Source organism: Chlamydotis macqueenii, chromosome 4 (assembly GCF_036417535.1).
Source record: "Chlamydotis macqueenii isolate bChlMac1 chromosome 4, bChlMac1.mat, whole genome shotgun sequence".
Classification (NCBI taxonomy): domain Eukaryota; kingdom Metazoa; phylum Chordata; class Aves; order Otidiformes; family Otididae; genus Chlamydotis; species Chlamydotis macqueenii.
In genome coordinates, this window is record NC_141559.1 from 41,802,337 (window position 1) to 41,828,071 (window position 25,735).

General features: G+C 34.5%; 1 protein-coding gene across 1 annotated transcript in view; it reads right to left on the reverse strand.

Moving 5' to 3' along the window:
* Positions 1–2,037: 2,037 nt before the first annotated feature.
* The window catches only part of SPOCK3 (SPARC (osteonectin), cwcv and kazal like domains proteoglycan 3), a 198,968-nt gene continuing 175,270 nt past the window's right edge, over positions 2,038–25,735 (reverse strand). The window contains exons 7-11 of the mRNA XM_086746456.1: positions 24,328–24,447; positions 12,333–12,554; positions 5,561–5,623; positions 4,780–4,917; positions 2,038–3,773 (exon numbers count right to left, since the gene is read on the reverse strand). Coding sequence (XP_086602582.1) covers positions 3,601–3,773; positions 4,780–4,917; positions 5,561–5,623; positions 12,333–12,554; positions 24,328–24,447 — 716 coding nt within the window. The 3' untranslated portion in view covers positions 2,038–3,600. The remainder of the gene's footprint in view (positions 3,774–4,779; positions 4,918–5,560; positions 5,624–12,332; positions 12,555–24,327; positions 24,448–25,735) is intronic.

The window sequence follows — 25,735 nt, forward strand, 5'->3', positions numbered from 1 at the left end:
CCAGCGATAATTGGGTAAGTTGGAGATTCTTCCAATCCATTATATTGTCATTTATGTTTATCATTATATTTTTCTTCAAACAGAGACTTGGTGACAAACTACTTAGTGTCCACTGAACTACCTGAAATAAAGCTGTGAATTAATTGTTACTAATATACGTAGATTAGTGGAAAAACAGTAAAAAGGATTATTCTATTTCAAACAAATTTGTGCTTCCACGGCTGTATTTAAATCCAATTTTTAAAAGCACTTAGTATTTAGAAATTGATACATAGTTCTAATTAAGACAACCTGTACAAACAGATATTTTTATGTTTCCTATGAAGCATAAAATTAATCCTCTTTCTGATAAATTTTTATTATTCCACCTGCACACTGGATTCTTTAATAATAAAAGAAATTCAGCTCTTGTTTATATGCACAAAACAAGTAAAAATTTTCCTACTATCATTATAGTCCACCTTCCTCAGTCTTGTACAATAATCCAATTTTCGTACAAGCAAATTGATGATGCTAATTCATTTGCTTTTAAACCAAGCATATCTATGTGGTTTGAGCTGAAATATTCCCGTCAAAGATGATATACTAATTGATTTCATTAAACTTGGTATTCCTTATGTTTCAATGTATATGAGAATAATAATTCCACACATTTTCAGGAAAACAGAAGGATTAATCACTGTGTTTGAAAATCTCCAAATTTATATCAATATCTTTGCATATTTATAAGTACTTCTACATATGCACAATTAAGATCAAGAAAAAACAAAAACAAATGACAGCGACACTGTCAATACAATGAGGTTTTAAAATCAAGGGCTCTCTACTGTTTTCTGCCTGACTGTACTCATGAGGACACACCTTTGTGCAAATTTTTGGATGGAAATAAAGAAAAAGCTTCTGAATGGTGTAGTTATTTAGTGATATTATATTATCAGTTTTTGCCTTTATTTGTTCTATCTGCTGCTGATTTCACACATTTCTTCAATGCTTCAGTGCAGTAGTTTCCAGTTCATTTGGCATAATGAAAGCAAATCGACACCATAATATTAATCCATAGACAAATGTACCTATTTTTAAAAAGGAAGGATGTTTTCAAAGGCAGTCTCACACTACTAATCTCTTCTCCGGCTTTTCCTCAGGAATGAGGAACACTTTAAGTGTTTGCTGCCGTTTTAGTTTTGTACCACCAAAAAAAAAATCTCCAAAACAACCTTGAATCTCCATTGATACTGTTCTTTAGTAAAATCTGCTATCTTGACTTCTGATTTTATGTTAGGTAGCTTTGGTATTTAGGGACTAAAACCCATGCTTATTCCCTCCTTTTCCAGTTCAATGGGGAATTTTCAGGGAAGAAAGAATACAAACTTATTTCGTGCTCCTTTGCATGACAGTTGATTTTAGAGTGGTCTTCATATTTTAATCCCATTAGGCTAAATATATTATGAATTCCCTTTCCATACTTTAATTCTCCTAATACAATAAATTTTAATTAAATTAATTTTTAGTTTGTCATCTAATGACCATTTGTCACATCAGAAAAAACCCAACACAACAGTACTTGCTACATCAGCCAATAATGACAACATTTTTTTCTTTTAGCTTCTTTATTTAAAATCAATTTATATATCAGTTAATTTCAGCCATAAGAAACTGTTCTCTGATAAAATCCCATTATATTGGAACGGTAAACTCTTAACTACTTTTATTTAAGAAAATAATACAACTGTGCCCCACAAATTATGACAGAGTTTGAAAAGAAATCTCTCTCTCTCTTTACTATGTAATGAAGACAATGTCATAAAAGTACATAACAAAGCTATAGAATATTCAGGAAAAATACAGAAAAATAAAAGCTCCCTATAGGTTTTGCCTTAGTCAAAAATTCTTTACTGGAAATAAAACATTAATAAATGGCTTTATACAAATAAATACATATTTTAATAGGTGAAATGTATCTGAAACATTAATTCTTCCTGTTTCAAAATTTCAAACTATTTCAAACTGTTCAGAATGATGGGCTATACTGGCCAAAGGTTGGTTACAAGAGTCTTTTATTTTTCAAACTATACAGAAACAGTAAAAAAGAAAATGCATTATTCTTTCAAATATTACATAGGGTAAACATTAAATTTAATATTTAATGTGTAGAAATTAATTTAAATAAGAAATGGATTTTCCTTTTAATTAACGATGGGAAATGAGTGAGCCAATTTTGAAATTATACAACCTGTATTATTACATTATACAGGTCACGTCAATTTTATTGCGGGCAGAAAGCAATAGATATGATATGAACAAAGATGGTGGAGTCCCAAAATGTCTACACAATTAACTAACATGCTAACATAAATACAGTGATTAAAGTAATTTTCTCTACAGTCAGATCTTAAGTGCTACTCTACACAATAATTATAATCTAGTTCACATGGTAATTACATAACAATAGGAAAAAAATTAAAATAATCAATTTTCTTCATTCCAGCAGCAGTACCTATACTGGTATCAATTTGGTAATTGGGTGTGCTTAGCTATTGCCTAAATCTTATACTGGTATGCATGCTAAAACCTCTCTATTTCTATTTTGCAAGGCACCTTACAATACGTTCTCTAAAATTCTGCACTAGTAACAGAAAACAACATGAGTTAAGATAAAGATGCAAAACTATTTCCCGAATTAAGAAAATAAAAAGTATCATTATACATTTATTAAAAACTACGTTGGGGCCAATGCCAATATTCTGAAATACAGTCAAGTAAAAAGGTAATATAAGTTTAAGCAAATTTTTCCCCATGTAAAATATTTTATGCTAATCTGATAAGAGAGAAATACAGAGAAACAACAAAGGGTGAAGCAATGTTTGAGTAAATAATGATAAAGTCTATATGACCTTGACATGAAAGAAAAAAAATTAAGGAAGGACAAGAAGACTTTAGAATTACAGAACCGGTGCTTGTCCATGCTACAGCTTTTGAAAACCTCCTTTTAATAACCTAGCCATTTCCTAATAAAAAATACAACTATAAATGCAAACACAAAGGAGGACTTTGCTTTAGTTTTCCCTCCTGATAATTTTTCTCCCTACCTTTGGTTAATTAAAGGCTGGTGAGATGCTATTCTTGCATCATTTTTTTTCTACTGTAGTACATTTTTTATTTATTAAATGGACAATTTGCAAGGCCCGTAGGGTCTAAAACACAGGCAGAACTAAAGTTAAGTTATAGTATGTGTTCTGAAGAGGACATGCACAGTTCCAAGTAAGGGCAGGTATCTTTTCAGTGGAGTTTTAAAGAGACTGGTTGTCTTCATAGTGTATTTTGCACATTTATATTCTCAGTAGCACATAACATTTCTTTCTTCAGGCTAGACTTCCAATGTGTTTTCTTCAGCGCAAAGGCATTTAAAAACTCAAAAGCACATAATATAATTATTCTCATTTAAACAAAAAAAAGTCTATGACTCCAGCTGCAATGTTTCAAACAATCATACAAAATATACATGTTTGTTAGAATCCTTTTGATCTTGGAGAGCAAAGGGATTTTATGAAATGTCATCTTGTGAATTTCAGAAAGGTACAATTCATGGACCCCCTAATATCATCAAATATATCCATCATGATCATCATCATCATCAACATCATCATCTCCTTCATCTTCATCATCATCTTCAATTTCGTCTTCATCATTCATTATTTCATCTTCATCATCTTCATCATCTGTCCATTCGTGGAAATCACCAGAGGCAAAGTCACCTGAAGTCTCTAAATCGACAGCTACAAAGGTATGACAGTTATAGAAAAGACACACAAGACACGCTACATATTTACAGTATAATATACATCAGCTACAAAAGGCACACCAGAATATTTGGTTTCAGGCCAATTACTTGTTTTAAACTACACAGTGTGATGCAGAAATAAAACATAAATAATACAAAAATTCTTGTCTTAAAAGAAAGTAACTTTCAATAGGGATTAATTTCTCAATGTTAACAAAAAGAGACAAATTTTATGGATTAGTAGAACTATAATGAGTGCCAGGAACAACTGAAAGAGATTTAAGTCCAACTTACAGATGACAGTAAGGACTACTGATAATATACACTGCCTATTGTTCAGTTCTTACATCTTATCTCGAACTATCTAGAAAGGATCATGGATTAGATGGTCAATAGGTCTGAGCTTGTATGTCAAATATTGTGTTAAATTCACCCTTTGTTTCAGGCTATGTTCTTCTGTTGCAAAAGAAGTGGAAAGGAGTAATGTAAGACTATTTTTTAAAAAAGGAAAATATTTTATTCCATTTTTTGTCTCTGGGACATCAAATAAAGGTGACACGGGAATTCTTGGAAGAAGTTGCACAGTGGTGCAGAGAAGGGAAAAATAAGGGAAGATTTAATGTGCTAGGAACTTTTGGCAATTCCGTCAAACATAAGTTGAAAAAAGTGTCTAATTGAATTCACTAGTGTGCTGATTACCCAAAGGGATTTCATCAAGCATTCTGGGGCTTGTCTAATGCTGCTCTAGATAATTAACTTTCCCTAGGTTTATATACACTATGCCAAGCACATATATGGGGTCTATTAATAGCTGACACATTGATAGGAGTTACAAAAAAATAATGAAGTAACAAGAGTAACACACTAAAATTTGTTCTTTTTTGTTTCAAAATCCACGTAGTTGGGTCCCACATCTATTCTTACTGAATAAATTTAATCTGGTTGGTAATCAGAGGGAATAACAGCTCTAAATCAAATGCCACAAAGGGTTCTTAACTTACCACATTCTGCTGCACCATTTGTTCTGGATCCTGTTACCTCATTACCGTATCTGTCAACACACCAGCACTGCCCTACACTTCCATGGCACTGACTTGGTTTGTAATACCCATCTTCATCACATAAGGGGATGTACTGCCCTGTGATATACAAATATTGAATAAGAGACACAATCAGGGACTTATTTTGTGAGGCAGTGACTTGCCTAAGGTTGAATAATCCACTGTTTTTCAGTTGGAACAAAGAGAAACTTTTTGAAAGAAATATAAAATGTAAGCAAATCACAATGAAAAAAAAAAACAGTCATATGAAAGCATTTTGAAGGGTATAGTTGTTAGGAACCATGCGTAGCAGAAATACAGTTTTGACGACTTTGGGTCAAGCCTTTTATCACAGTTTTTATAGAGTGACTAACTGTAAAACGAAGATTTTTCATTTCAGTAATATTGATACAGTATAAACTGATTCACAACAAAGACTTCAATTACTTGAAGAACATTACAGGTAAAGGATCAGTGGAGATACTAATTTAGGAGTGCCTTAGACTGTCCCCTCCATGACTGTAGAAATGTACATTCTATCAGGGTAATAAAACAGATGTAATATCTTTTGATAGGTAAGGTAATAAAACTAAGTTTAATAGCTTTCAAAAACTTCATAAATTTTGTTGCTGGAATTTACTGCGGTCTATCTTTGTTGGATTAATATTGATTTTATGTTGCTGTTTCACTAGGGTTATTTATGTAAGCAATAAAACCTTCAAAAGAATGATCTATGGCTCACCTAGGAGCTTCTTTCCTCCTTGCTGCTTCTGGATATTGCTGAGCTCTGTCTGGCAAGGTGGATCTAAAACGACAAAAAATGTTAAACAGATTACATGGTATCTAGGAAGCACAGCATATGACTCAGTTTTCAGAGTTTGCTACATTCTAACGTCACTCTAACTAGTGATCTCAAGAAACACACATGCATTCTGCATTAGCAGTCATGCTCTAAGCTCTGAAATAAAAGAATTACTGCACCTTGATACAGCTCCAGAATTATGAATTAGAGCAACACCATAGATTTGTGCAGAAGGCCACTCCCAGTTAACACATCTGTAAGTGAGCATCTGGTCATCAGTCTGGAGGACTGAGGAATGCTAGACCAAACCAGTAACTCTATCACACCCTATTTTATCAGGCTACAGGAATTAGAGTGTGGCTGTGAAGATTGCCTCACATATTGGTTAGAAACAGGATGGGTCTTCTAATTCTTTCCCTTTTGTCCTTGTTAGAAGTCATGTTCAAGTTTTGCATTTCACATACTGCACTAAGAAAATAAGAATTGTCTCCACTGGAGTCTGCAAGATTGTGATTCTATTGCAACAATTTAAGACTGAATCCCATGGGTACAAAGCCTCACGTTCAGCAAATTAAATTAAAAACAGTGGCCAAAGTTTAGATGGCTCTAACAGGCAGAATAACTATTAAAATTCAGTTTTCCATTCTTCAGAGTTATAGCTTACTCCAGTTCTGAATAATTTAATTTTCTACTGTCTATAAAAGCAGTATAGTATGCCCCATGAATGGGAAGGAAATAACACATGAATGTGTACACATTATTGTTGAATAAGTAAAAGAATCAAAACCAGCAAAGTACTAATCTTTCAACAGTGATATTGTGTACTACATTAGACCGTCAGCACAAAGGCGTTTCTCATTCGGAATCAGCAGTAGTATTACTGAGTTTACTCACATGTGTCTTTAGCTTATACTGTTCCCAGGCAATATTCTGTTAACATGTCACTAAAATCTCACATTCTGTGAATATGAAATGCATTTTGCAGTTTAGCAGACTCTGATTATTTAGAATACATCTTGGCCTGGCAATTAACTCAAGGCTCCCTTCTGAAATACAGTGAAACTACTTTTTTTTTCCATGCACACAGGAAAAACATGCTGTGCTAGTTTAAAGTTAAGAAAACTGGTCTAGCTTATTGATGAAGCACACACTTAGACCAGAAGCCAGTCACTGTGTAGGGCAATGGATAGGCCAAGATCACTTGAGTGGTGATGATCCAAGGCAGCGTTTCCTGAATTCCTCCTAAAGGAAAACAGAAGTGTTCACCCTTCACCCAGCTGAGAGCAGCACAGGATGCACAAAGGCGGGCAAGGAACAAAAAGCACACGTGTTACAACACATGGAGGTGCCTTCCTTGTGGAAATGCTCAAACGCTGGTGACAAATGCCTAGATCAATCAGGGATCAAAAATGTACTTCTGGTGAACATAGATTCTCTTGGCTGGTATAGACTACATATACCCAATAGGCCTTTGGTACTATTCATGAGCTCTTATCTAACAGAATAAATAGAAACTGAAGACCACGACAACCCCTTACTGAGAGCAGGCTGTTAATTTCTCTTGTCTTTACATTTTAAGTGCTATTTACATATCTCATACATTTAAAGAAGTTTATAAACGTTTAGAGTGGCCTTGACTCTAGTGGGACAGGTTTTCACACTAAATCTATAATGATTCTTTTTAGAGTTAAGGCCTTAAAAGTAGGCTCTGCTTTTAAAATACTGTTCACAGGAGTCTTAGTGCCTGAACAAGCTTTTCAAGAGATGTCTTTCCAGACCACCAAGCAATTTTCTGTGTGTGCTCTTGAAAACCAGAGACTTGACAACATTGAGTGGGTATTGGGTTTAAGTATTTAGTCTTTGAGTATTTGCTAAGGCTATATGAAGTTTTACATTTCTTGTTGGAAAAAGTGCTTTGATGATGATCACGCTCCCTATTATGCCAGAGATGTTCATTATCTTTCAAAACTAAGGTTTCTGTCTTTCCTGATATTTAAAGAGCTAAGCTCTTGTACAACATTCTGAGGTTCAATTATTTCTTAAACCAAAGGTATTTCCAATTATCTGTAACTAAAAAATTGTAGTCATCTATGCACACAAATACCAGAGGCTAGAAGGATCTTTCAAATACAGGAAATATGCTGAAGAAGGAGAACTAGTCTAACAGGAAAAATACAGGTATTTTGTTCTATGGAAAAAAAATTTCTAAATTAGAAACACAGAGTTGCACACATGAGCATTAACATGTGGAAATGTAAAAATTATGGACTCCGTATAAATAAATAAAAAAAAAATCTTCATTTACAGCTGTAAATCTTTGGTGGTATGATTACAAAAAAGAATACCGCTAACCAAAAAGCAAAAAGGCAATATGAGAAAGTTACTTACCCAAAATTCTTCTCAGAAGCTAGGTCTTCAAGATTCACACTTAAGCTTTGCTTCTCAGGATAAAAACAGCAATAACTCTTAACAATACTAAATCACTCTTGTGCTTAAAACTATCAAAGAGAATGGCAGGCTAGAAGTTCAACCAATTCTTTTTGGTCCACAGCATATCCTTTTTCCTCTCTCCCCAAATGATAATGCTTCCCTCTTTATTTTCCAGTTAGTTTCTGAGTTTGGAAAAGCTTTCTTTTAATTTCTGAACTTACTTCAATTAAAAAAGCAGTGTCACTGGACAACTTTTGGCAGTCTTGAGCCAAGGAGAAAAAATTCCTTTACAAAAAATCAGTGTGCTGGCTTCCGTTGAAATAGAAGAGAATCTGACATCCTGATAATCTGAATACAAATAAGAGACTTAATAATCTTAATTCTTAATCTACTTTCAGAGATGTGGCAGAAATTGTCTTTCTGATAATATCACTGCATTGCTATGAGTGATTCATGAACCACTTAACAGCAGACATCCACAGCTCTTCAGTGCTCAGGGTACTGATGTACACCAGAGTATCCCATGTTATTAATACTGGCCCTTGAGACACCAGTATTCAGTTGTGCCAAGAGGTGCTGCAAGGCTAGTGCAATTAAGCTTCAATTTACCAAAAAGAGGCACATTAACAGAGCAGTGGGACTAGAATTGGTAGATTTGACAAAGAATGTAGAGGATTTTTAACAAAGATGTCTCAAGGAGCTGCTACCCACACAGTGAGCCTCCAGCTTTCATAGATTCTCCATCTTATTCAATAAAAACCCAGTGATTTTCCATCTATCAAGTAGACCATATCTGGCAGAACTCTTAGCTACAAGCATATGGTCCACTGCAGATTAGGCTGTCATATCGTGCCTTGCCTGTGCTTGCGGTCAAGTGTTATAATTGTTCTTGGACAAGTGAGCCTTGAACTTCAGGGATTTGAAACAGTCAATACTGCACTTCAAGAAATCTTTCTGGGGAACTCAATTATGTGTTAAGACACATTACACCCTTCTTTAGAACAATCTATAAACATATTTGAAGTCCTGCAATCTGAAAAGACTGATGTAACAAATACGAATCACAATAATTATCATTCTTCTGTAAGATGGACCAGTTTTAAAGTCATAAACATGTCGTCCAGCCTTGACAGACAGAGCCTGTAAGAAAAAGGCATCTAGAGAAGTGCTGGACTAATAGATCCATGCAGAGGCCTGCAGTAAAGAAATGCTTAGGTGCTAAGCATTAATATTCCCAGCAAAATTGGGTACTCTCCTACTCTGATGCAACAAAAACAAGGTTGTAATAATAATGACGTGCTGGCAGAAAGAATTTCAGTCTGTAAAAAGGCCAACACTGCAAGTGTCTCAGTTTTTAGTTAAGCACTAAAGTGTTAAGCGTGTTAAGCTGGCGTCACAAAAATAAGAAAATAAGTTTTGAAGATGGGTACCGAAGCACTTGCATGAATTGTTGTTGAAACTAGAGGGCAACAGCGACCAAAGCATATAGGATGACTTGCAAAGAGCACCGGCAAATTGCAGATTTTGAAGTATTGCAGAAACGCATTGTAGTGTCTTGGATGTATCTCAGAAAAAATAAACTACACTTAAAGCAGAATAAGGCCAAGAAAAATTGCAATAACCACCACTGAGCTGTATATAATTGTTTAAGCATTAGTCAAGGCGGGACAGCTATTACAGAAAGATCTTTTTCTGAGCAAGAAAGATCTGACTTAAGCATTCATAAGAAGTTGCTTATATTGACTAACATTTGTGAGTAATGTGTAGCAATGGGTCTAGTGTACTCTAATGCATCATGATAGACCTCAAGCAGAAAGAAAGAATGAAGTTGCAAGAACTTCTCTGATGTGACAGTCTTGAACTGTGAAGATTGAAGAGCAAGAAGGCTTCTCAGCTAATGGCTTAAGCAAATAATATGTTTTAAAAAAGCACAACGGAATTTTTATCCCAGTATGATACGTATTGTTAACTAAATTTTGTATTGACTTTGAACATCATTAATCAACAGCAATGCTGTAAAACTGTAGATCTGCCCAGAAAGCACCTACTAAGCTCAGTGAATACAGAGCTGTTTACATAGCCTGAAGCATTCTGTTAGTATCAACTTAATTTATTAAACATCAGAAATAAGCCACTGAATTTCTCTATCTAGCCATCTCTTTGCTATTAATAGCAAAGGTCTAGCTAACAGTCTTATTTAGATTATTCAATCAAGTAAGAAATAACCAAACATGAACGTATTACAAGGTTTAGCATAAAACTGCAAATTCTGAATTGAGAACTCAGTGGGTTGCTCCTACACTAGGAAGTTAGGACTCTGACAGTTGTACAAGAGCTAGTAACACGAAATGACAAAAGACAAGTTTTTTTTTTTTTCTCCCTACGCCTTTAAAAAAGGAGAAGAGTACAGATTTTGTTGACAGTGTTAATTTGGAGGGATGAAGTGCATGTTTAATGTGCCAGGATTGCTAAAACTGAGATTTCACCTTATTTACAATGTTGAGGATAGACCTTTTTCACTATATGCTCAAATACACTGTGGTATCAAAAGCTATTCAGTACCTTACCACAACACCACGGTCAAGACAGTAAGGAAACTAGTAAAAAGTGAAGAAATGCTTGAGAATGTTGGATTCTGCAATAGGGGAGAATCAGCGTCACTTGAAAGCCTGATCCCAGATTTTTAGCCTTTGAGGTACCTTTAATATAATTCAGTAGTGTTTAGATCAGTCTTTACAATACCATCCTTGGGTTCTAACAGGACACTGAGCAAATATTTAGACAAACAGTATTTATAGGCTACAGAATGCAAAACTACTTGAAATTAATCTGTGCAAGTGCTTTCTCAATGCCCTGGTTATGCTGTACATGCATTATATGAAATTGGTGGAAGAGTCAATTAGTAGAAGAACCTTGGTCATGCTAGGCCACATGTTATGTGCTGTACTTTATCTGACAATTGAAAAGAATTATCCAAAGACTAAGGTTATTTACATATTAAGCTGAAATGATTGTGGTCGTGGTTTTTTTTTTTTTTTTTTTTTTTAAAGACAACCAAACAAAATATGTTACGTTCTTTAAGAACTACTTTACTTCTGGGATAGGTTATTTTTCATTTACTTTTTTTTTGTAGCAGTACATACATGCTTGTAGAAATGAAAGCCAAAATATTGTTCTACTGTAAAACAAACAAGGTGTTTTGAAAGATTAAATACTAACTTTTTAACTACAAAGTTATCAAAGAAAAGTCTGCTATCTAGTATGTATCTACAGAAGTATAGCTTTGTTTTTGTTCAGATTTACAACTGGCAGATGTGGCATGATAAAAATCTTTATTTCTGCAGAAATCAGAGTCAAACCATCGATGCTGAGTGCTAATGGGAATTTATCGGGAGAGTTTTAAGGACACAAGTGAGATTTAAAAACTGACATTAAAATTTTCAACAAGACTGTACTGGCTTTGCAAACTTTCCACCAAATCATTTTTATCTCCTCTACTGGCAGTAGAATTTGGACCCTGGTTGCTATTTATCCCTTTGAAAATATCCCTCATGTTAGTAAGAAAAATGAAGGGACAATTCTGCCCAGTTTAGTCAATATTTAATGAGTAAACATTACATTCATTACAACTAGTTTGATGATATAATTTATGTGATGTCTCACCTAGATCTAAAATTGTTATAAGATCCTCAGGAAAGCAATGCTTATAGGTTGTGTTTATTCGTTTAACCAAATCACATCAGGACGTTAACAAGAGATTCATTTAGGCAGTAAAAATCAACTGGTTTTATGTCCAAATGACTGCAAATAACTTTATTCATAATGTTAATTCAATTATTTTAATAGGCTCACAAAATAGAACATTAAGAAGCCCTACTTAAGCAATAAAAAAGTTTATTTTATAATGTAGGTGAAATAGATAGGGAAAGAAATAATGTAAGTAATTTTGCTCTTTATTTTGTTCTATTTCCTCTACATACCTGCTGGAATTTAGCATGAGAAACAATATTGCTGTAAAAGCATTAGCTGCTGTTTTGCATTTTACTTAGAATCCTTGAATTTCTAGCAAGCCTTTCTATTTAGCTTGGGTTGTTTGTTGTTGGGTTTTTTTTTTTTTACTTCATTTTAGGTATTCACAATAAGTCCAAAGCCTTAACCCAAATTCATGGTACACCATTTAAGAGCTTGTGGTTCACTGTAATCTTCTTAATACATTAAAAAAAGATAAAAGCATTACAAAAGTATCAGTCATATACATATGCAGGTTGTTCTTATCTTTTACCTTGCTGTCTTTGGAAGCAGTAGCACCACTCATTGTTAGATATCAAACTGTCCTTGTAAGTGTCACAAGAATTGAAGAATGCCCTGGTGCATGGCTCATTCTTGTCAAGGTAAATGCTTCCAAGTTCTGACTGGTCCAACAACAGGTCATAGTTTGTATCAAGCCTGTTAAACATCCAGCCAAGGGAGTCTTTGCAAATTGGCAAAATGCTGGTATCAAATCCTAGGAGGCAAAAAAAAAAAAAATCATATTGCAGGAAAGATATGCAGCTGTTGAGCTCAGCCACCACAAAAGAATGCTGCATCATGGAAATTGCTCCAGTGGTATGCAGATACAGTACAGAAATAGGGTATACTATTGAAATACTATGTATAAATTATTTTTTTAAAATTTTTTATTTTTAAAAAAATCATTAAATTAACACGCTAAAAAAAATTAATCCCCACCATCAGTCTCAAAGCACTTAGAAATATGAGTCTTCTTGTCAAACATTATACCTATAGCACATATACTATGTACAGTAATAAATGATCTAGAGTGATTTCCTGGAAAATAATTCTGTTGAGGAATTTTAGTGATATTATAAATCAGGAGAGTGAAGCTTAAGTGGTTTGCAGTATTTACATAACTAAGAAGAAAATAAATTCCAAGCAACTTCCTTGAGTTCATTTGTTTCTTCCTAAAACATATATTCAGTTCTATGAAAAAGGGACACAATACTCAAGCCTCAGCAATGCCTTTAAAGTTATGATATTTTATCTTTACCTGATGTACTTCACATCTTGGAGGAAGTCACAGAAAATAGTATTTCTAAGAGCAGCCAGGTGCCTAATACAGCTTGCATCTTTCTGAATTGTTGCTTGGAATAAGCGCCATCAGGAAGAGGCTGAGTTAATGATTCCTGTAGCCAGAGCTCAGACCTCATGTCTGTTTTTCCTGCATCAGCTGTAAAGTACACGTGGATGTGCATATGGACTTGGACGGAAAATTCAGAAATTGCCAGGCCTCTCTGCATTTGATATGCATACATAATTTTTCCTGTCCATGTCCTATGGGTCCTACCACAGGCTTATGGTGCACGTGGCCAGGCAGTTGAGTATACATCCTAATAGAGAATGAGACTTAGTGCTACTAAATACCATTCTTCTAAAAACCTTTAAGTTAAAACTGAGCACTGAAAAAATGTGATTGGTAAATATTGCTATAGAAAAGTGGACATGAGAGCACACAGGAATTTCCAGTTTCCACTGCTGTTAAAATCAAGCCTGCCTGCCTTATTTGTTGTTCTGAAAACAATAAGATACCTGAAAACAATAAGATACCTGAAAAGTGTTTCTATGCTGCTAAAACAGGTTAACTTGGATAACTAAGTAATCAGATTTAGAAATGTTCCTTCAGAAATATATTTATGTGGAAATGTCCATCCTATGGTAAAACGACCATTTCAGAAAGGAAAAGAAGAAAGGTAATAGCATCAAAAATTCCCTGTGGAAGTCAGACAACCACATAAATGCCCCTTTCCCAGCAATCCTAAATTAACTGTGACTTTCTATCAGGACAGTATCACTTTTTCTTGTTCTGTGTTGATCTGTCATATTCATTATTATTTCTGCTTGACAGAAAGAAAAGAAAAAAAGTAAAAAAGAAAGCAAGTTGTTTGATAATGATGATCTTTTTGATGTGTTTAACTCAATGTAAAAATATAGCCTAGTTTTCAACCAACAGGCTTGCTCTTCCTTCCTCTCCAGCCCCTGATGAAACATCAAAACAACTTCTTTTTGTGTGGATTAGGAAAAGCAGAGAGAGACAGGACCCAACAGAATGAATAAGGATATACAGTAGATATGTTATTAAACTCTATCTGTAAAAGATATCAACATTATTTAACAGATATTTATGATTTGAAAAATTCTGGAAGGTTCCTCCACCTTAAAACATTTTGTCTAAGGCTGAATGTTTAGTGTAATGTTATTTACCTCTAAGGCTCTGTTCCTGAAGGCCTCTTAACACACTTCCCAGATACTTTTTTTCTGCTAGTCCTGCTTTTAGCTAGAGACCCTCCTGAAGACCTTGGACTCAGAAAGTGGTAAATGTGAAACATACTGTTTCCTATCCTAACTTTTGTGTACCTGCATGAAGGGAGGAATTATTCTTGTGCTTACAATTTTTTTTTTTAATTTGTCATTCTGGCCAGCTCACCAAACTGCAAGACAAGTTGCAGAAAAAGAGCAGCCATGAGGAGACAGATTTTAATGAATAAGATGCCAGCCAGAACGGAATATAAGATAAAAGCCTTTCATATAAGACGAAAGATGTATTCAGGGATGGATTTTGTGGGCCAAAGTCAATAATTGTATCTAATACATCTGCATGTATTATTGAAAGAGGCATCACTTTCAAGCTTGGGACACTATTTTTAAATTAGTATTTGTGGTCCATGCTGGAAAGCTCACATCACTCACTACTTTGTATTTTAGGGCACTAGGAGCTAGTGTTATGTATTTAAAAAACTCTCCTAAGGAAAAGGGGAAAAAACCCTAACACCTGCTTATTATATTTCTCTCAGCCAGTTTCAAATTTTATTCTTAAAATAAATAAATGTATCTGAAGCACAGTGAAGGACCACTGAACATTTTTAGGGTTTTATGCATGACTAAATTACGGCTGTAGTATATGCCTCCAGAAGATTTTATCTCTGTTTTCATCTTAATTGCCTTACCTAGCATTAGCCTGTGAATTGAGTTCATGCTCTATTCCCATTCCTCGTTTTTTTTTTTTTCACTTCTTTCTATATAGCTTTTTGATTTTTTTTAGAAGTGTCACATAGTGATGTCCCACTGGATTTTAGTCTATTACATTTGTCACAGTTAAGGACAGAGCTTGAAATGAAACCATTTGCATTGGAGTCAGCAATATAATTAAAAATTAGATTATTTTATTATAAATCACTGATATCAACAGGAAAGCACCAGAAAAATGTCATTATATTCTAATAATTTCTATAAATCTAGGTAAAGTTCAACATAACTACAGTTTAATGTTTAAATATAGAGTCTGAAGTCTGATATTTATGATATAAACTTCCTAGTAAACAGGAATATATTATAACTGGCACATCGAATTAATGAAGCTACTTCAAACAGTAACATTTTATATAACAAATTTCTTTTGTTGTTTGCAAGCCTGAAAAATAGTGTTTACATATATTAAAGCTGTCATAAACTATCTATTAAATAGCATCATATAGTATGGAAAAACCACTGTGGGCATGAAGTGTAGCTTTCTACTAAACAACTGTTTGATGCAAAAATTTCAAAAACTGCTCATGCTTTATCTCGAAAGTAATTTATGCTTCTTTTTTCAGAATTTGCTTCTGAAGTAGTTTTACAGTTTTATTTGCAGCCCAGGTATATTTTGTTGTTGTTCTTACAGATTTTTTTTTTTCAGTTCTTTCTCTTCTCTGGTATTTACAGTTTTATTGTTTTAAATAGAGAAAATCACATCTCTTCTTAGTTTTTACTGGCTTGTTTCACCAAGCCAAACTCTCTCACGACCATCAGTTACTGCAGTATACTGTAAAAATGTCTGAAATCTAATCTAATATTAGTCTAGTCTAATACTAGTCTAGGTGAAACAAATAAAAATGGCTAATGTACTTCAGAGGTAAGCCAGGCACATGTTGACAGAGATAGAAGCAGCTTTGTTTGATCTAAACCGGAGCTGTCCACTTCCTCCAGAACTGCTACATCAAACAAAGATCATCACCTCAGTGCCATGTTCCCAGTACAAACCCTTAAGAGATCACTGTGGTAAAGTAAAATTCTTGGTTCGATTTTAAAGAACCTTTAAGGAACTGTCCAAACTTAAGCTTATCAGAAGCGCTTTCTCTCTGCAATGACTTCTTCTACTATAATATTGATGAAATAATCATAGAATCATAGAATGGTTAGGGTTGGAAGGGATCTTCAAAGGTCATCTAGTCCAACCCCCCTGCCAGAAGCAGGGACATCCCCCACTAGACCAGGTTGCTCAGAGCCTCATCCAACCCGGCCTTGAATGTTTCCAGGGATGGGGCAGCAACCACCTCTCTGGGCAACCTGTTCCAGTGTTCTACAACTCACATTGTAAAAAATTTTTTCCCAATATCCAATCTAAATCTATCCCCCTCTATTTTAAAACCATTACTGCTCGTCCTATCACAACAGGCCCTACCGAACAGCCTTTCCCCATCTTTCTTGTAGGCCCCCTTGAGGTACTGGAAGACCGCTATCAGGTCTCTCTGGAGCCTCCTCTTCTCCAGGCTGAACAGCCCCAACTCTCTCAGCCTGTTCTCATAGGAAAGGTGCTCCAGCTCTCTTATCTTCGTGGCCCTCCTCTGGACCGTCTCCAACTGGTCCATGTCCTTCTGATGCTGGGGGCTCCAGAACTGGACGCAGTAGTCTAGGTGGACTCACTCTTGAAGGTGCTATACTTTAGAAAAAGAGTCACGAAAGCACTTAAGTATATACCTACAGTTTAACAACTGCTAACATGGTTTGACACATTAGGGGGGTCAGGTGATCCAGAACTAAGAATCATGACCTAGAACTAGGAAATTAATTACCCCAAATCACAGACAACATATATTGTCACTTTGAGCACCAACTGGAATGCTGTTCTTACACATTTCACAGTTGCGACACAAAACAAAAAGCAGAAAGTAAAGGGGGAAAACTAGTATGGTTCACGGATAGTAATTTATTCTTGATGATGAAGTACCAGGACATTATACTGAGGAGAGTAAAAATTTTGTCTCAGATGTCTAAATCATAAAAGAAGATTTTATCTTTCTCTCATTTTAACCACTTATTTGAAATCTATTTCCATATACCATAATGAAATGAAATTTTATGCAGCTTTTTTTGAACATTGTCTAAAACTAGTGGAAGTGAGCAAAAGAAGTATTTTGTGTTTAGCTGAATTTCCCCTAATGCATATACTGCAAGGTAACTTGAGCCTGAAAAATGTGAAGTATCAGATTAAGCCCTTTTCCTCAGCCAAAAAAATACCAAGGGAAATATTACTGAAAAATATACCGATCCTCTATGGCTTACACACTAGCATTCGAAGCATTTCCTCAAAAGGAATCAACAGAAATGTTCCTGTGTTTCTGATTATTTCTTAGGGGAGAATTTCAACTCTTATTAAATATAATCTATTTTTCAAGGTAACACTATTGTTTGCCTGCTTATTAAGCTCGTAAGTAATGAATCCTTCTGTACTTTGAAGAAGGTAGCTTTTGACATTATGTGGAAATCAAACCAGCAGACATACATATGGCTCACATATAGCATTATACAAAAATTCTTTATCTAATATGCCAAGACAAGTAAAGTGGATGATTCTTTCCAATACTAGCACACTGTCCAGTACAATAAAAGCCATTGACAAATCATACATGTGAATAAATACACACGCACTCTGCTAGAGTCCCCACTGCCCTCTAGACCACGACTTTTACTTGTTCAGCCTGCAAGCTACATAGCAAGAAGTTTTTCACTTGTGATATATTTGTCTTATGTTTTGGCTATCAGAAAATCTTCAGTTAACAGCATCTCACAACTGAGACCTGCCATGCATAAGCTGGGAACAAGTTTTCCTTCCTCACTTAGTTTTATCAGGCCAGACATGAGCTGAAAGGACTAAACTAAACAGAGGACTAAGCAGACGTGAATGATTTTTGTCATATTTGCTGTTCACAGATGTGCTGATTTAGATGAGACTCATTTGGCTCCATACTAGTCCAAGAAGGAGAAAGCATTAAGGCATAACATTCTCTGTCACCTGTCTAAACTTGTAATGTACTCCTGCTCACTATGATTACACAGATAGGAGCGGAGTCTGGCTTAGGGCAAGACATGGGGAAGGTATCAAAGGTCTTGCAACAAACCTAGGATAACCAACTCTCATTTTACAACAAAAGACATGAGGGAAAGAAACAAAGCACAGCTGCAATGGCCCTTACACACCTGTGGAAGTTTGCATCCTGAAGTCTCTCCTTTTCTAGAAATTGTTTTAGAGAACTCTAAAACAGAATAGAGGTTGGGGCCAGGAGGGGAAACCAAGATAAATCCTATTGCTGGAGGCTACCAGTTTGCTAACAGATTGACAGTTCAGATAAAATGTATTCTGACAGACACCAGGCTGACCATTTTATTAATAGCAGTGACTGTTAAGGAAAAATAGAAGATACCTGATGAAGGAGAAATAAACTAAAAAGCTACAATAAACATTAAATGTATTTCATTGCATATAAGGATAATTCTGTACAAAAGACTGAGTCAAAACAAACTTCAGTCAACAATACTGATTTAGTTCATTCAAAGTCTTAGTTTTAAGCAAAGATGGATTAATTTAAAATTTCTCTTCAGAATTACTTCTAGGCTGGATTTCTTCTTCTAGACTCTTGCTTTAAGGATGCCTGGGCTTACACTAACACGACAGATGCAGAAACTCATTAGAAGAACCACTTCTTTCTAGCAAACTAGAACGGTGGTTCAGGTTTCCAGCCTGTACACCTTTGTGGTACAGCCTATGGAACATTTTCTGAGATAATCTTAAGAAGTAGTCAAATTCTCAGGCAGCCAGCATTTTCAAGACATCAAAAATGATGTTTAAAACTGCAATTCTTTTTATCTCTTGTAACTATACAATGGCTGTATGGGAGAGTACTGCCAGGAGTAATAAAAAACTTATTGTTCTACTTACCAGTTCTGTCTGTACATTGGGGTTCCCAAACGCAGAATCATTGAATCGTTTAGGTTGGAGAACACCTTTAAGACCATCAAGTCCAACCATTAACCTAGCACTGCAAAGTTCACCACTAAACGATGTCCCTAAGCACCACATCTACACATCTTTTAAATACCTCAAGGGATGGTCACTCAACCACTTCCCTGGGCAGCCTGACAACCCTTTTGGTGAAGGAATTTTTCCTAATATCCAGTGTAAACCTTTCCTGGCACAACTTGAGGCTGTTTCCTTTTGTCCTATCTCTTGTTACTTATGAATGAAAATCAGGGAAATGTAATTTATCTATGTATAATGTCAGCTGTGTGTCTTCACTGATAAGAAACCTAGGATAGTCAGAATGAAGTAAGAGCCTCCAAGCAAAGATCTGAAATTCTTAATTTTATTTACACTTTTCTACACCAAATCAGTCTTTTCCTTCTGCAAGTTTGTAAGGGTATTTGGCAATTTTAGTATAATAATATCTCACTATACTTGTTCTAGACAAGCCAATTATAAGCAATTTTCTTTCAGACTTCTTGTATTTTTCTGTTATTTTCAAAATTATTAGTGTATTAGACTCCAAATAATCATATTATTCCCAAGCCATAAGAAGATTCTCTGTTACCTTTGGTCTCGGGTCTTTCATCTGCTAACATGACAAGGTGCACAAGTATTCTTCAGAAATAGACTGTCTGTTAGAAGAAATATTTGTGGGACTATGGTATTTTTTTTGTCCTTTGTGTTTGATGCATTAATTTCCTAGGGTTTTATCACACAAAATTAATATAGATACAGAACAAGTATTTTAAAGGACTTTGAACAGGTACATAAAATCTCACTTTTGATCTCCTTATTTCCACATCCACAAGAGAATAATAATAGGGGCATTGTAGTATGGAGATAAAATATCCTTTTCCCCTTTGTGTCTTAGACCATAAATGGTCCAAGGACAAGATTTAAGTGTTTATATAGCATTTACAGTAATCATATTTAATTTGAATACATCTGGACACTAATGGGATTTTGGAAATAAAAATAAAACCCCTTTAATTATTTGAAATACTCTAGTCTGCACTACTGATAAGATTCAGCTTTGGAAATAAATAAGTGTCAATTAAACAAAATTATGTAACTCCTGTAAACACACAACAATGTAGGCACCTTGCATTTTTCACTTTTTATGAGTATATTGATGGCTGTAGCAGAACAGCTTAAATACTATTGTTTAGTTTGTTTAGAAATAATATTGTATGATTGTATGGATCAATGTGGATTATTTAATAGCTGGAACAACTCTGAAAAGCACCAGCAAGGCACTATAAACTTGCACCACATCTGACCGTGGTCAGAAGAACTATGGCCAGGCCTTTTAATAAATCCTGTCCCAAGTGCCACCACAGAGACTGAAATATGAAAAATCCTAAATGCAAACAGACAACCAGAAAGGATGTCACAAATTGCTTTTTTAAATGCAGAATGGTTTTTCAGTGAGGAAGGAACTTTATGACAAGAATAAAGGACAGCCTGGGGGAAAGTGTGCCAAAAGAGATTTTTAACTCCCCAAGGGTAATGAACAATTCCAGGGATCTGCTAGAATAATTAGGACTCTGAAAGGGGAAGGTGCATTCAGGTGGCTTTTTTGTTGTCGCTGTTGTCCTATATAGATCGCTAAGTCAAATGTGCTAAATATAAGGTTGTTACACATGATTAAGGAGTTCTTTGCAGAATTTATTTCTAAATGTAGCTCTCACACATCCCAAAAATAGGGGCTGGACTCCCTGGTATACTTCAAAATTCATGTGCCTGATATCTTGGACCTACCATGATTTTGGAGACTGACTTTGAGGGATTTCACTAGGGATAGTACTCGAGAGCTTAGCTCTTGAAGAACAGTTTGAAAAATTTCTTAACAGTACTAGAAAGGGTATTACCACATTGAATGGTTATAATTATTTTTGTTTCTTTGTGTGTTTACAAGGGCATAGGGACACAGTATTTTCCTCTAAACCACAGACATGTTAATTTCTCATAAGATGCAGTATCTTTTGCTGCCTCAAATAAGATATTTTGAACTTCAGAAACCTACATACCAGAAAAAAGGTATGATTGCATTAATGAAATAAGTTTTTAAACAATTTTTGCATCCCCAAATCCACAAATAAAAAAACCAACTACTGATTGTATAATAATTTGATCACTTTCTCTCTACAGATGGACTGCCTTTTTGCACTAGCCTATCAAATTAATTCAATCAAGTAAATATTGGCTATTTATAAAATTGAATGTATATTACTCAGATAGGATCTTTATTTGAAAGTAATTTTTTTTTCACAATTAGCTATATTAAATTTGAGTAACTGACCACAGTACTAAACCACTAGACTCTAAACACTTATTGTTCAAATGTTTTTTGTTAAACAATGTTACAATGTTACAGTGTTGTGAAAACTGTGGGTTTTGTCAAAAAAGAATCTTTTTTAAAGAGAAAAAGAAAACACGAAAAGGTAAGACAAACTGAATGTCTTGCATGTAACCATTCTCTACAATTTGATTTGCTTTGTTTTAGTAAAAAGAAAGTAAACATGCCAAAGACTATCATCAAACTTCCTTGTTTACATCCTAGCATTCCTGCTACAAACAGCAAACTTCAACATTCTTGTAACAATATTACCTCTGTTTTAAGGTTGATGAGGTATAACTCTTTGAAACAGAAAATCAAATTTAAAACTGGCATAGTAATCAATTAATATTTTGTACAACATTCTAGTTGTTTAGGATTTATTTCTGGTACCATGTTACAAGCGTAAGTCAAACATTTCTCACAGCACCATGTTCACAGGGAATTTAAAGTCAGTAGTACAATAAAAATAGATTTTTCCACACAGATTATATTTCCTCATCTGTTACTGAAAAACAGCCCTGAAAAGACTATTCTTAGCCATCCAAATCATATCTTGATTCTGTCTCTCAAAAAACTGGTAGGGTAGGATCCAGTCTAACTTGTGCCTAAAATTTCAGATACCTCCTAAATTACATGTGAATTCTTTGTACCATCAAAGGAGCGACCTTCATGACTTAGAAGGCTTTCAAAAGGAAATTCTGAAAACTGGGTCAGAAACTCATTTTTTTCCCCTTAATTGGAACAATTGTATTTGTAGATAAGATCCTCATCTGAAGGCTTTTAAAGGTAAATACATCTCTCTACCTGCCTTAAAAAAATTCTTTACTACTTCACATCAGGTGGGAAAGATCCCACAGATCCTAAAACTTTGGAGAAAGCTAATCAGAAAGGGACCATAACATTTTCTGGAGAAGAGTTTCTCACGCTCACAGACCTCACAGACCAAAGTGCTTTGTGCAGTTGAACAATCTTCTAAAAAACCCCACATATCTCACAACTACTCTCCTCTACATAATCTAAACAGATGGTTATTATCTTCCGCATTGTACATGAAGTGCCAAAACATGAACAGTTAGGATGTACTACATGTAAAATCAACATTAGGTAGACACCACTCAATCTTAAGAGTGTTCCTAATTTTATAGTAAGTGATCATCGAAGTCTGAAAATAAAACAACCAGTTTGGATCATATAACATGTAAGTCCAAAAATTGATGAGGTCTGAAAATCTACTCTTGCATTTTTAGACTCACATACTAAAATCTTAGATCTTAAGATTAATACAGTCTTTGACTGCTATTACAAAGTAAAAATGTAATATCTGTACAGTTGCATCTTTTATCATTGACCAAATTTATTTTCAAACTTTTACTGCATTATCAGGCTTCTAAACAGCTCTGCTGCTTTTTTCGACCTTACCTATTCAGTATGTTACCCTCAACAAAATAAGTATTCAGCAAGAAATAGAACCCTACACAATGTATCAGCTGACCTTTAACTGAGCATTGTGCCAACACTAGCTATATTATTAAATATATTTTATTTATTACTATACAATAAATGCTTACTTAAGGGCTGCAAACTTTGTATTTCTGTTGTTTTAATTACTGGATGAGAAGCAGATCACATGCCAGTTATGGGCATCAACCAGAATGTAATTTGGAAATACATGTTTCTAAATGTGTTTTTTTCAATATCAATAAAAAGTGACATTACTGTATTACTGCCTTACCTCAGAAACATTTTTCTCGATGTTAAAAGAAGTATTTCTAGATAACATAAAATCATCTTTAATTTATTGTGTTTTACAGAATCATTCGTATTTCCTCAGCCCTAAAAATTCACACAAAGGAATGCCATTTCCAATTAAATGAAATAAATGGAAAAAAGCAGAAGTAATGCTACAAATAGCAGTCAAACAAAAGTTAAAAATTCTGAAATACTTAAGAAGTTAATAATGAAGGAACTAAGGTAAGCAGACAGTGGTGGCCAACTTCTGCAAAACATACCCGGAGGAATTCATAGTTTGCTCTTCATATTAATGAAAGATAGAGTTTTACAGCTTACGAAATCTAATTTCACTCCCCTTCACAGTAGGAAATCACTCTTAAAAGTATTATTGCACACTTATTTAAATTGCTATTTTAAATAAGTGCTTTGATAATTACATTTTAAAACTTTACCCCCTTCCACAACAAAAAACCTATTTAAATACTTGAGGGGGTTAAAAACAAATTATGCCCCCTACTGTTTCCACTTCATTAGTAGTCCTGAGTCTTTTCCAATTTGAAGTATATCCTTGAAAATTCCTTCTTACTTACAAGCTTCTTTTCCACATGTTTTTCTGTACCAGTACCTACAGTGGCACCAACTAGTAAGGACAGGTCATACATAATTACATCTCCTGTACATTATTTCTTAGGGCTAGCCATTCAGCAACTCACTTTTTTTTCTATGGAAAAGTTACTCAAAATCCCTACTTGCGTCTTCTGTTTTGTCTCGTTATAGAGCAGCTAATTATGAAGGTCTAGCAAACAGACAATTTGATAGCATTCACAAATGAAAGCACTGTGAACGGTAGCTGCCGTACATTCTTACAAGCAAGACTCCCGCCAAATAACACTGAAAGTTTAAAGTGAACATCTTATATCAGTACTAAGCCATACATAAAAAAATTAACTTTAGAAAAGCACAAAGTTTTGATTTCATACACATCCTTATTTAAAGCACATGAGAATAAGGCAAGTCTTAACATATAGGAAATACAAAAGTACAAAAACGTGTTAAAGAGAACATCAAATAAGACAAGTAGAAATCTCTTACTGATTCTCTCAGGCCTTTGAACAATCCTAGCTTTCTTATTCTGAATTCCACTTTCATGAAGTGCCTTAAACCAGTCTCTCAATCTGTTTGCAACCTCCCTGAATTCCAGGTCACTGCATGCTGGAAAACAAAATGCAGAGTTGTTTAATGTTTTTCTCCTGGGTGCTAAGTAGAACTTTTCAAACTATGCATAAAAAATTAAAACATATAAAATAATATAAACAGATATCTTCTATAGCTTTCTTTAATTCATAAAGTTCGGTTTCATTACTTACATATGCCTTCAAAACCCAGGAGAAGGTTAAGGTCCTCAGAAATAAACACCTCTTGTATAGAGCAATTATTAAATTATGTATATCTAGAATTAAAAAAAAAAACATTCTTTCCAAACTACTGCAAGCTACTATAGACAGTACTAGCACAGGTATTTTCACATCTTACTGAAGGTAAGGCTGTGTGGCACAGACACACACGAGAGTCTTTTGGAGTTTCATTTCTACGTTCATTAAGGCAACAAATAAATTTAATTAGTATTAACAGAGTACATGAAACAGTTCACCTTGGAATAACTTGCTTCCATGTTAAGCTATAAACACATATAACCAGAAATTGTGTATTTTTTTGCATGTTCTTACATCAGGAAAATAATCTGGAAGCTCTTCTACAGCAGTCACATGTATGCATAGCAAATTGCAAAACTGAATATAACTGTAATGTTATATGGCAGAAGCCATATTGTACAAGTCTCCATTAAAGTGTTTTTGTATGGTATGCATGAATAGCTAAAAGCAAATTGCAGGGCAATTCAAGATCAATGTTATTCTTTAACAGTTTTTTGTACAGTTGTACTTAAGGAGTTTATGGTTTATAAGTTTATGGTTCAAACTTATTCATAAGAACAGCGGTTACCATATCCTAATATATCAGGAACACTGCTTGTTTTAATGTTGATTCAAGCCTTAACTTTTTTTTTTTTTTAATTTGGATTAATCTGATCAGAGTACTCAGAATCCCACAAGTGTAAGCGGCACATCGAGCAGTCATTCTCAAGTTCTGAAAACAGCATGATTTCTGACTTACAGGGGAACTACCATACTCAGATACAGTCTAGGGGGAAACCTTGCCTTAAGAACTTACATATGTAGTAAAAATTACCTGTGTTTCTCTATCAATCAGCTGAACAGAGATGTCTCAAGTCTCATCATCTTGCAAAAAGCTCAATTTTTTTAAAAAAATATTTTTTCAGGAAAAATATATTTTTGATTATAAAAGAAAAAAATTGGGGGACAGTAAGTCTGGGAAGTAGCACAGAAACTTTTTGGAAGGTCAACTTTAACATTAAGCAAGGTTAAATGAGACATAGGGAAGATTCACTGTTTTGAGACTTTTGGACAAAATCTTTTCCTTT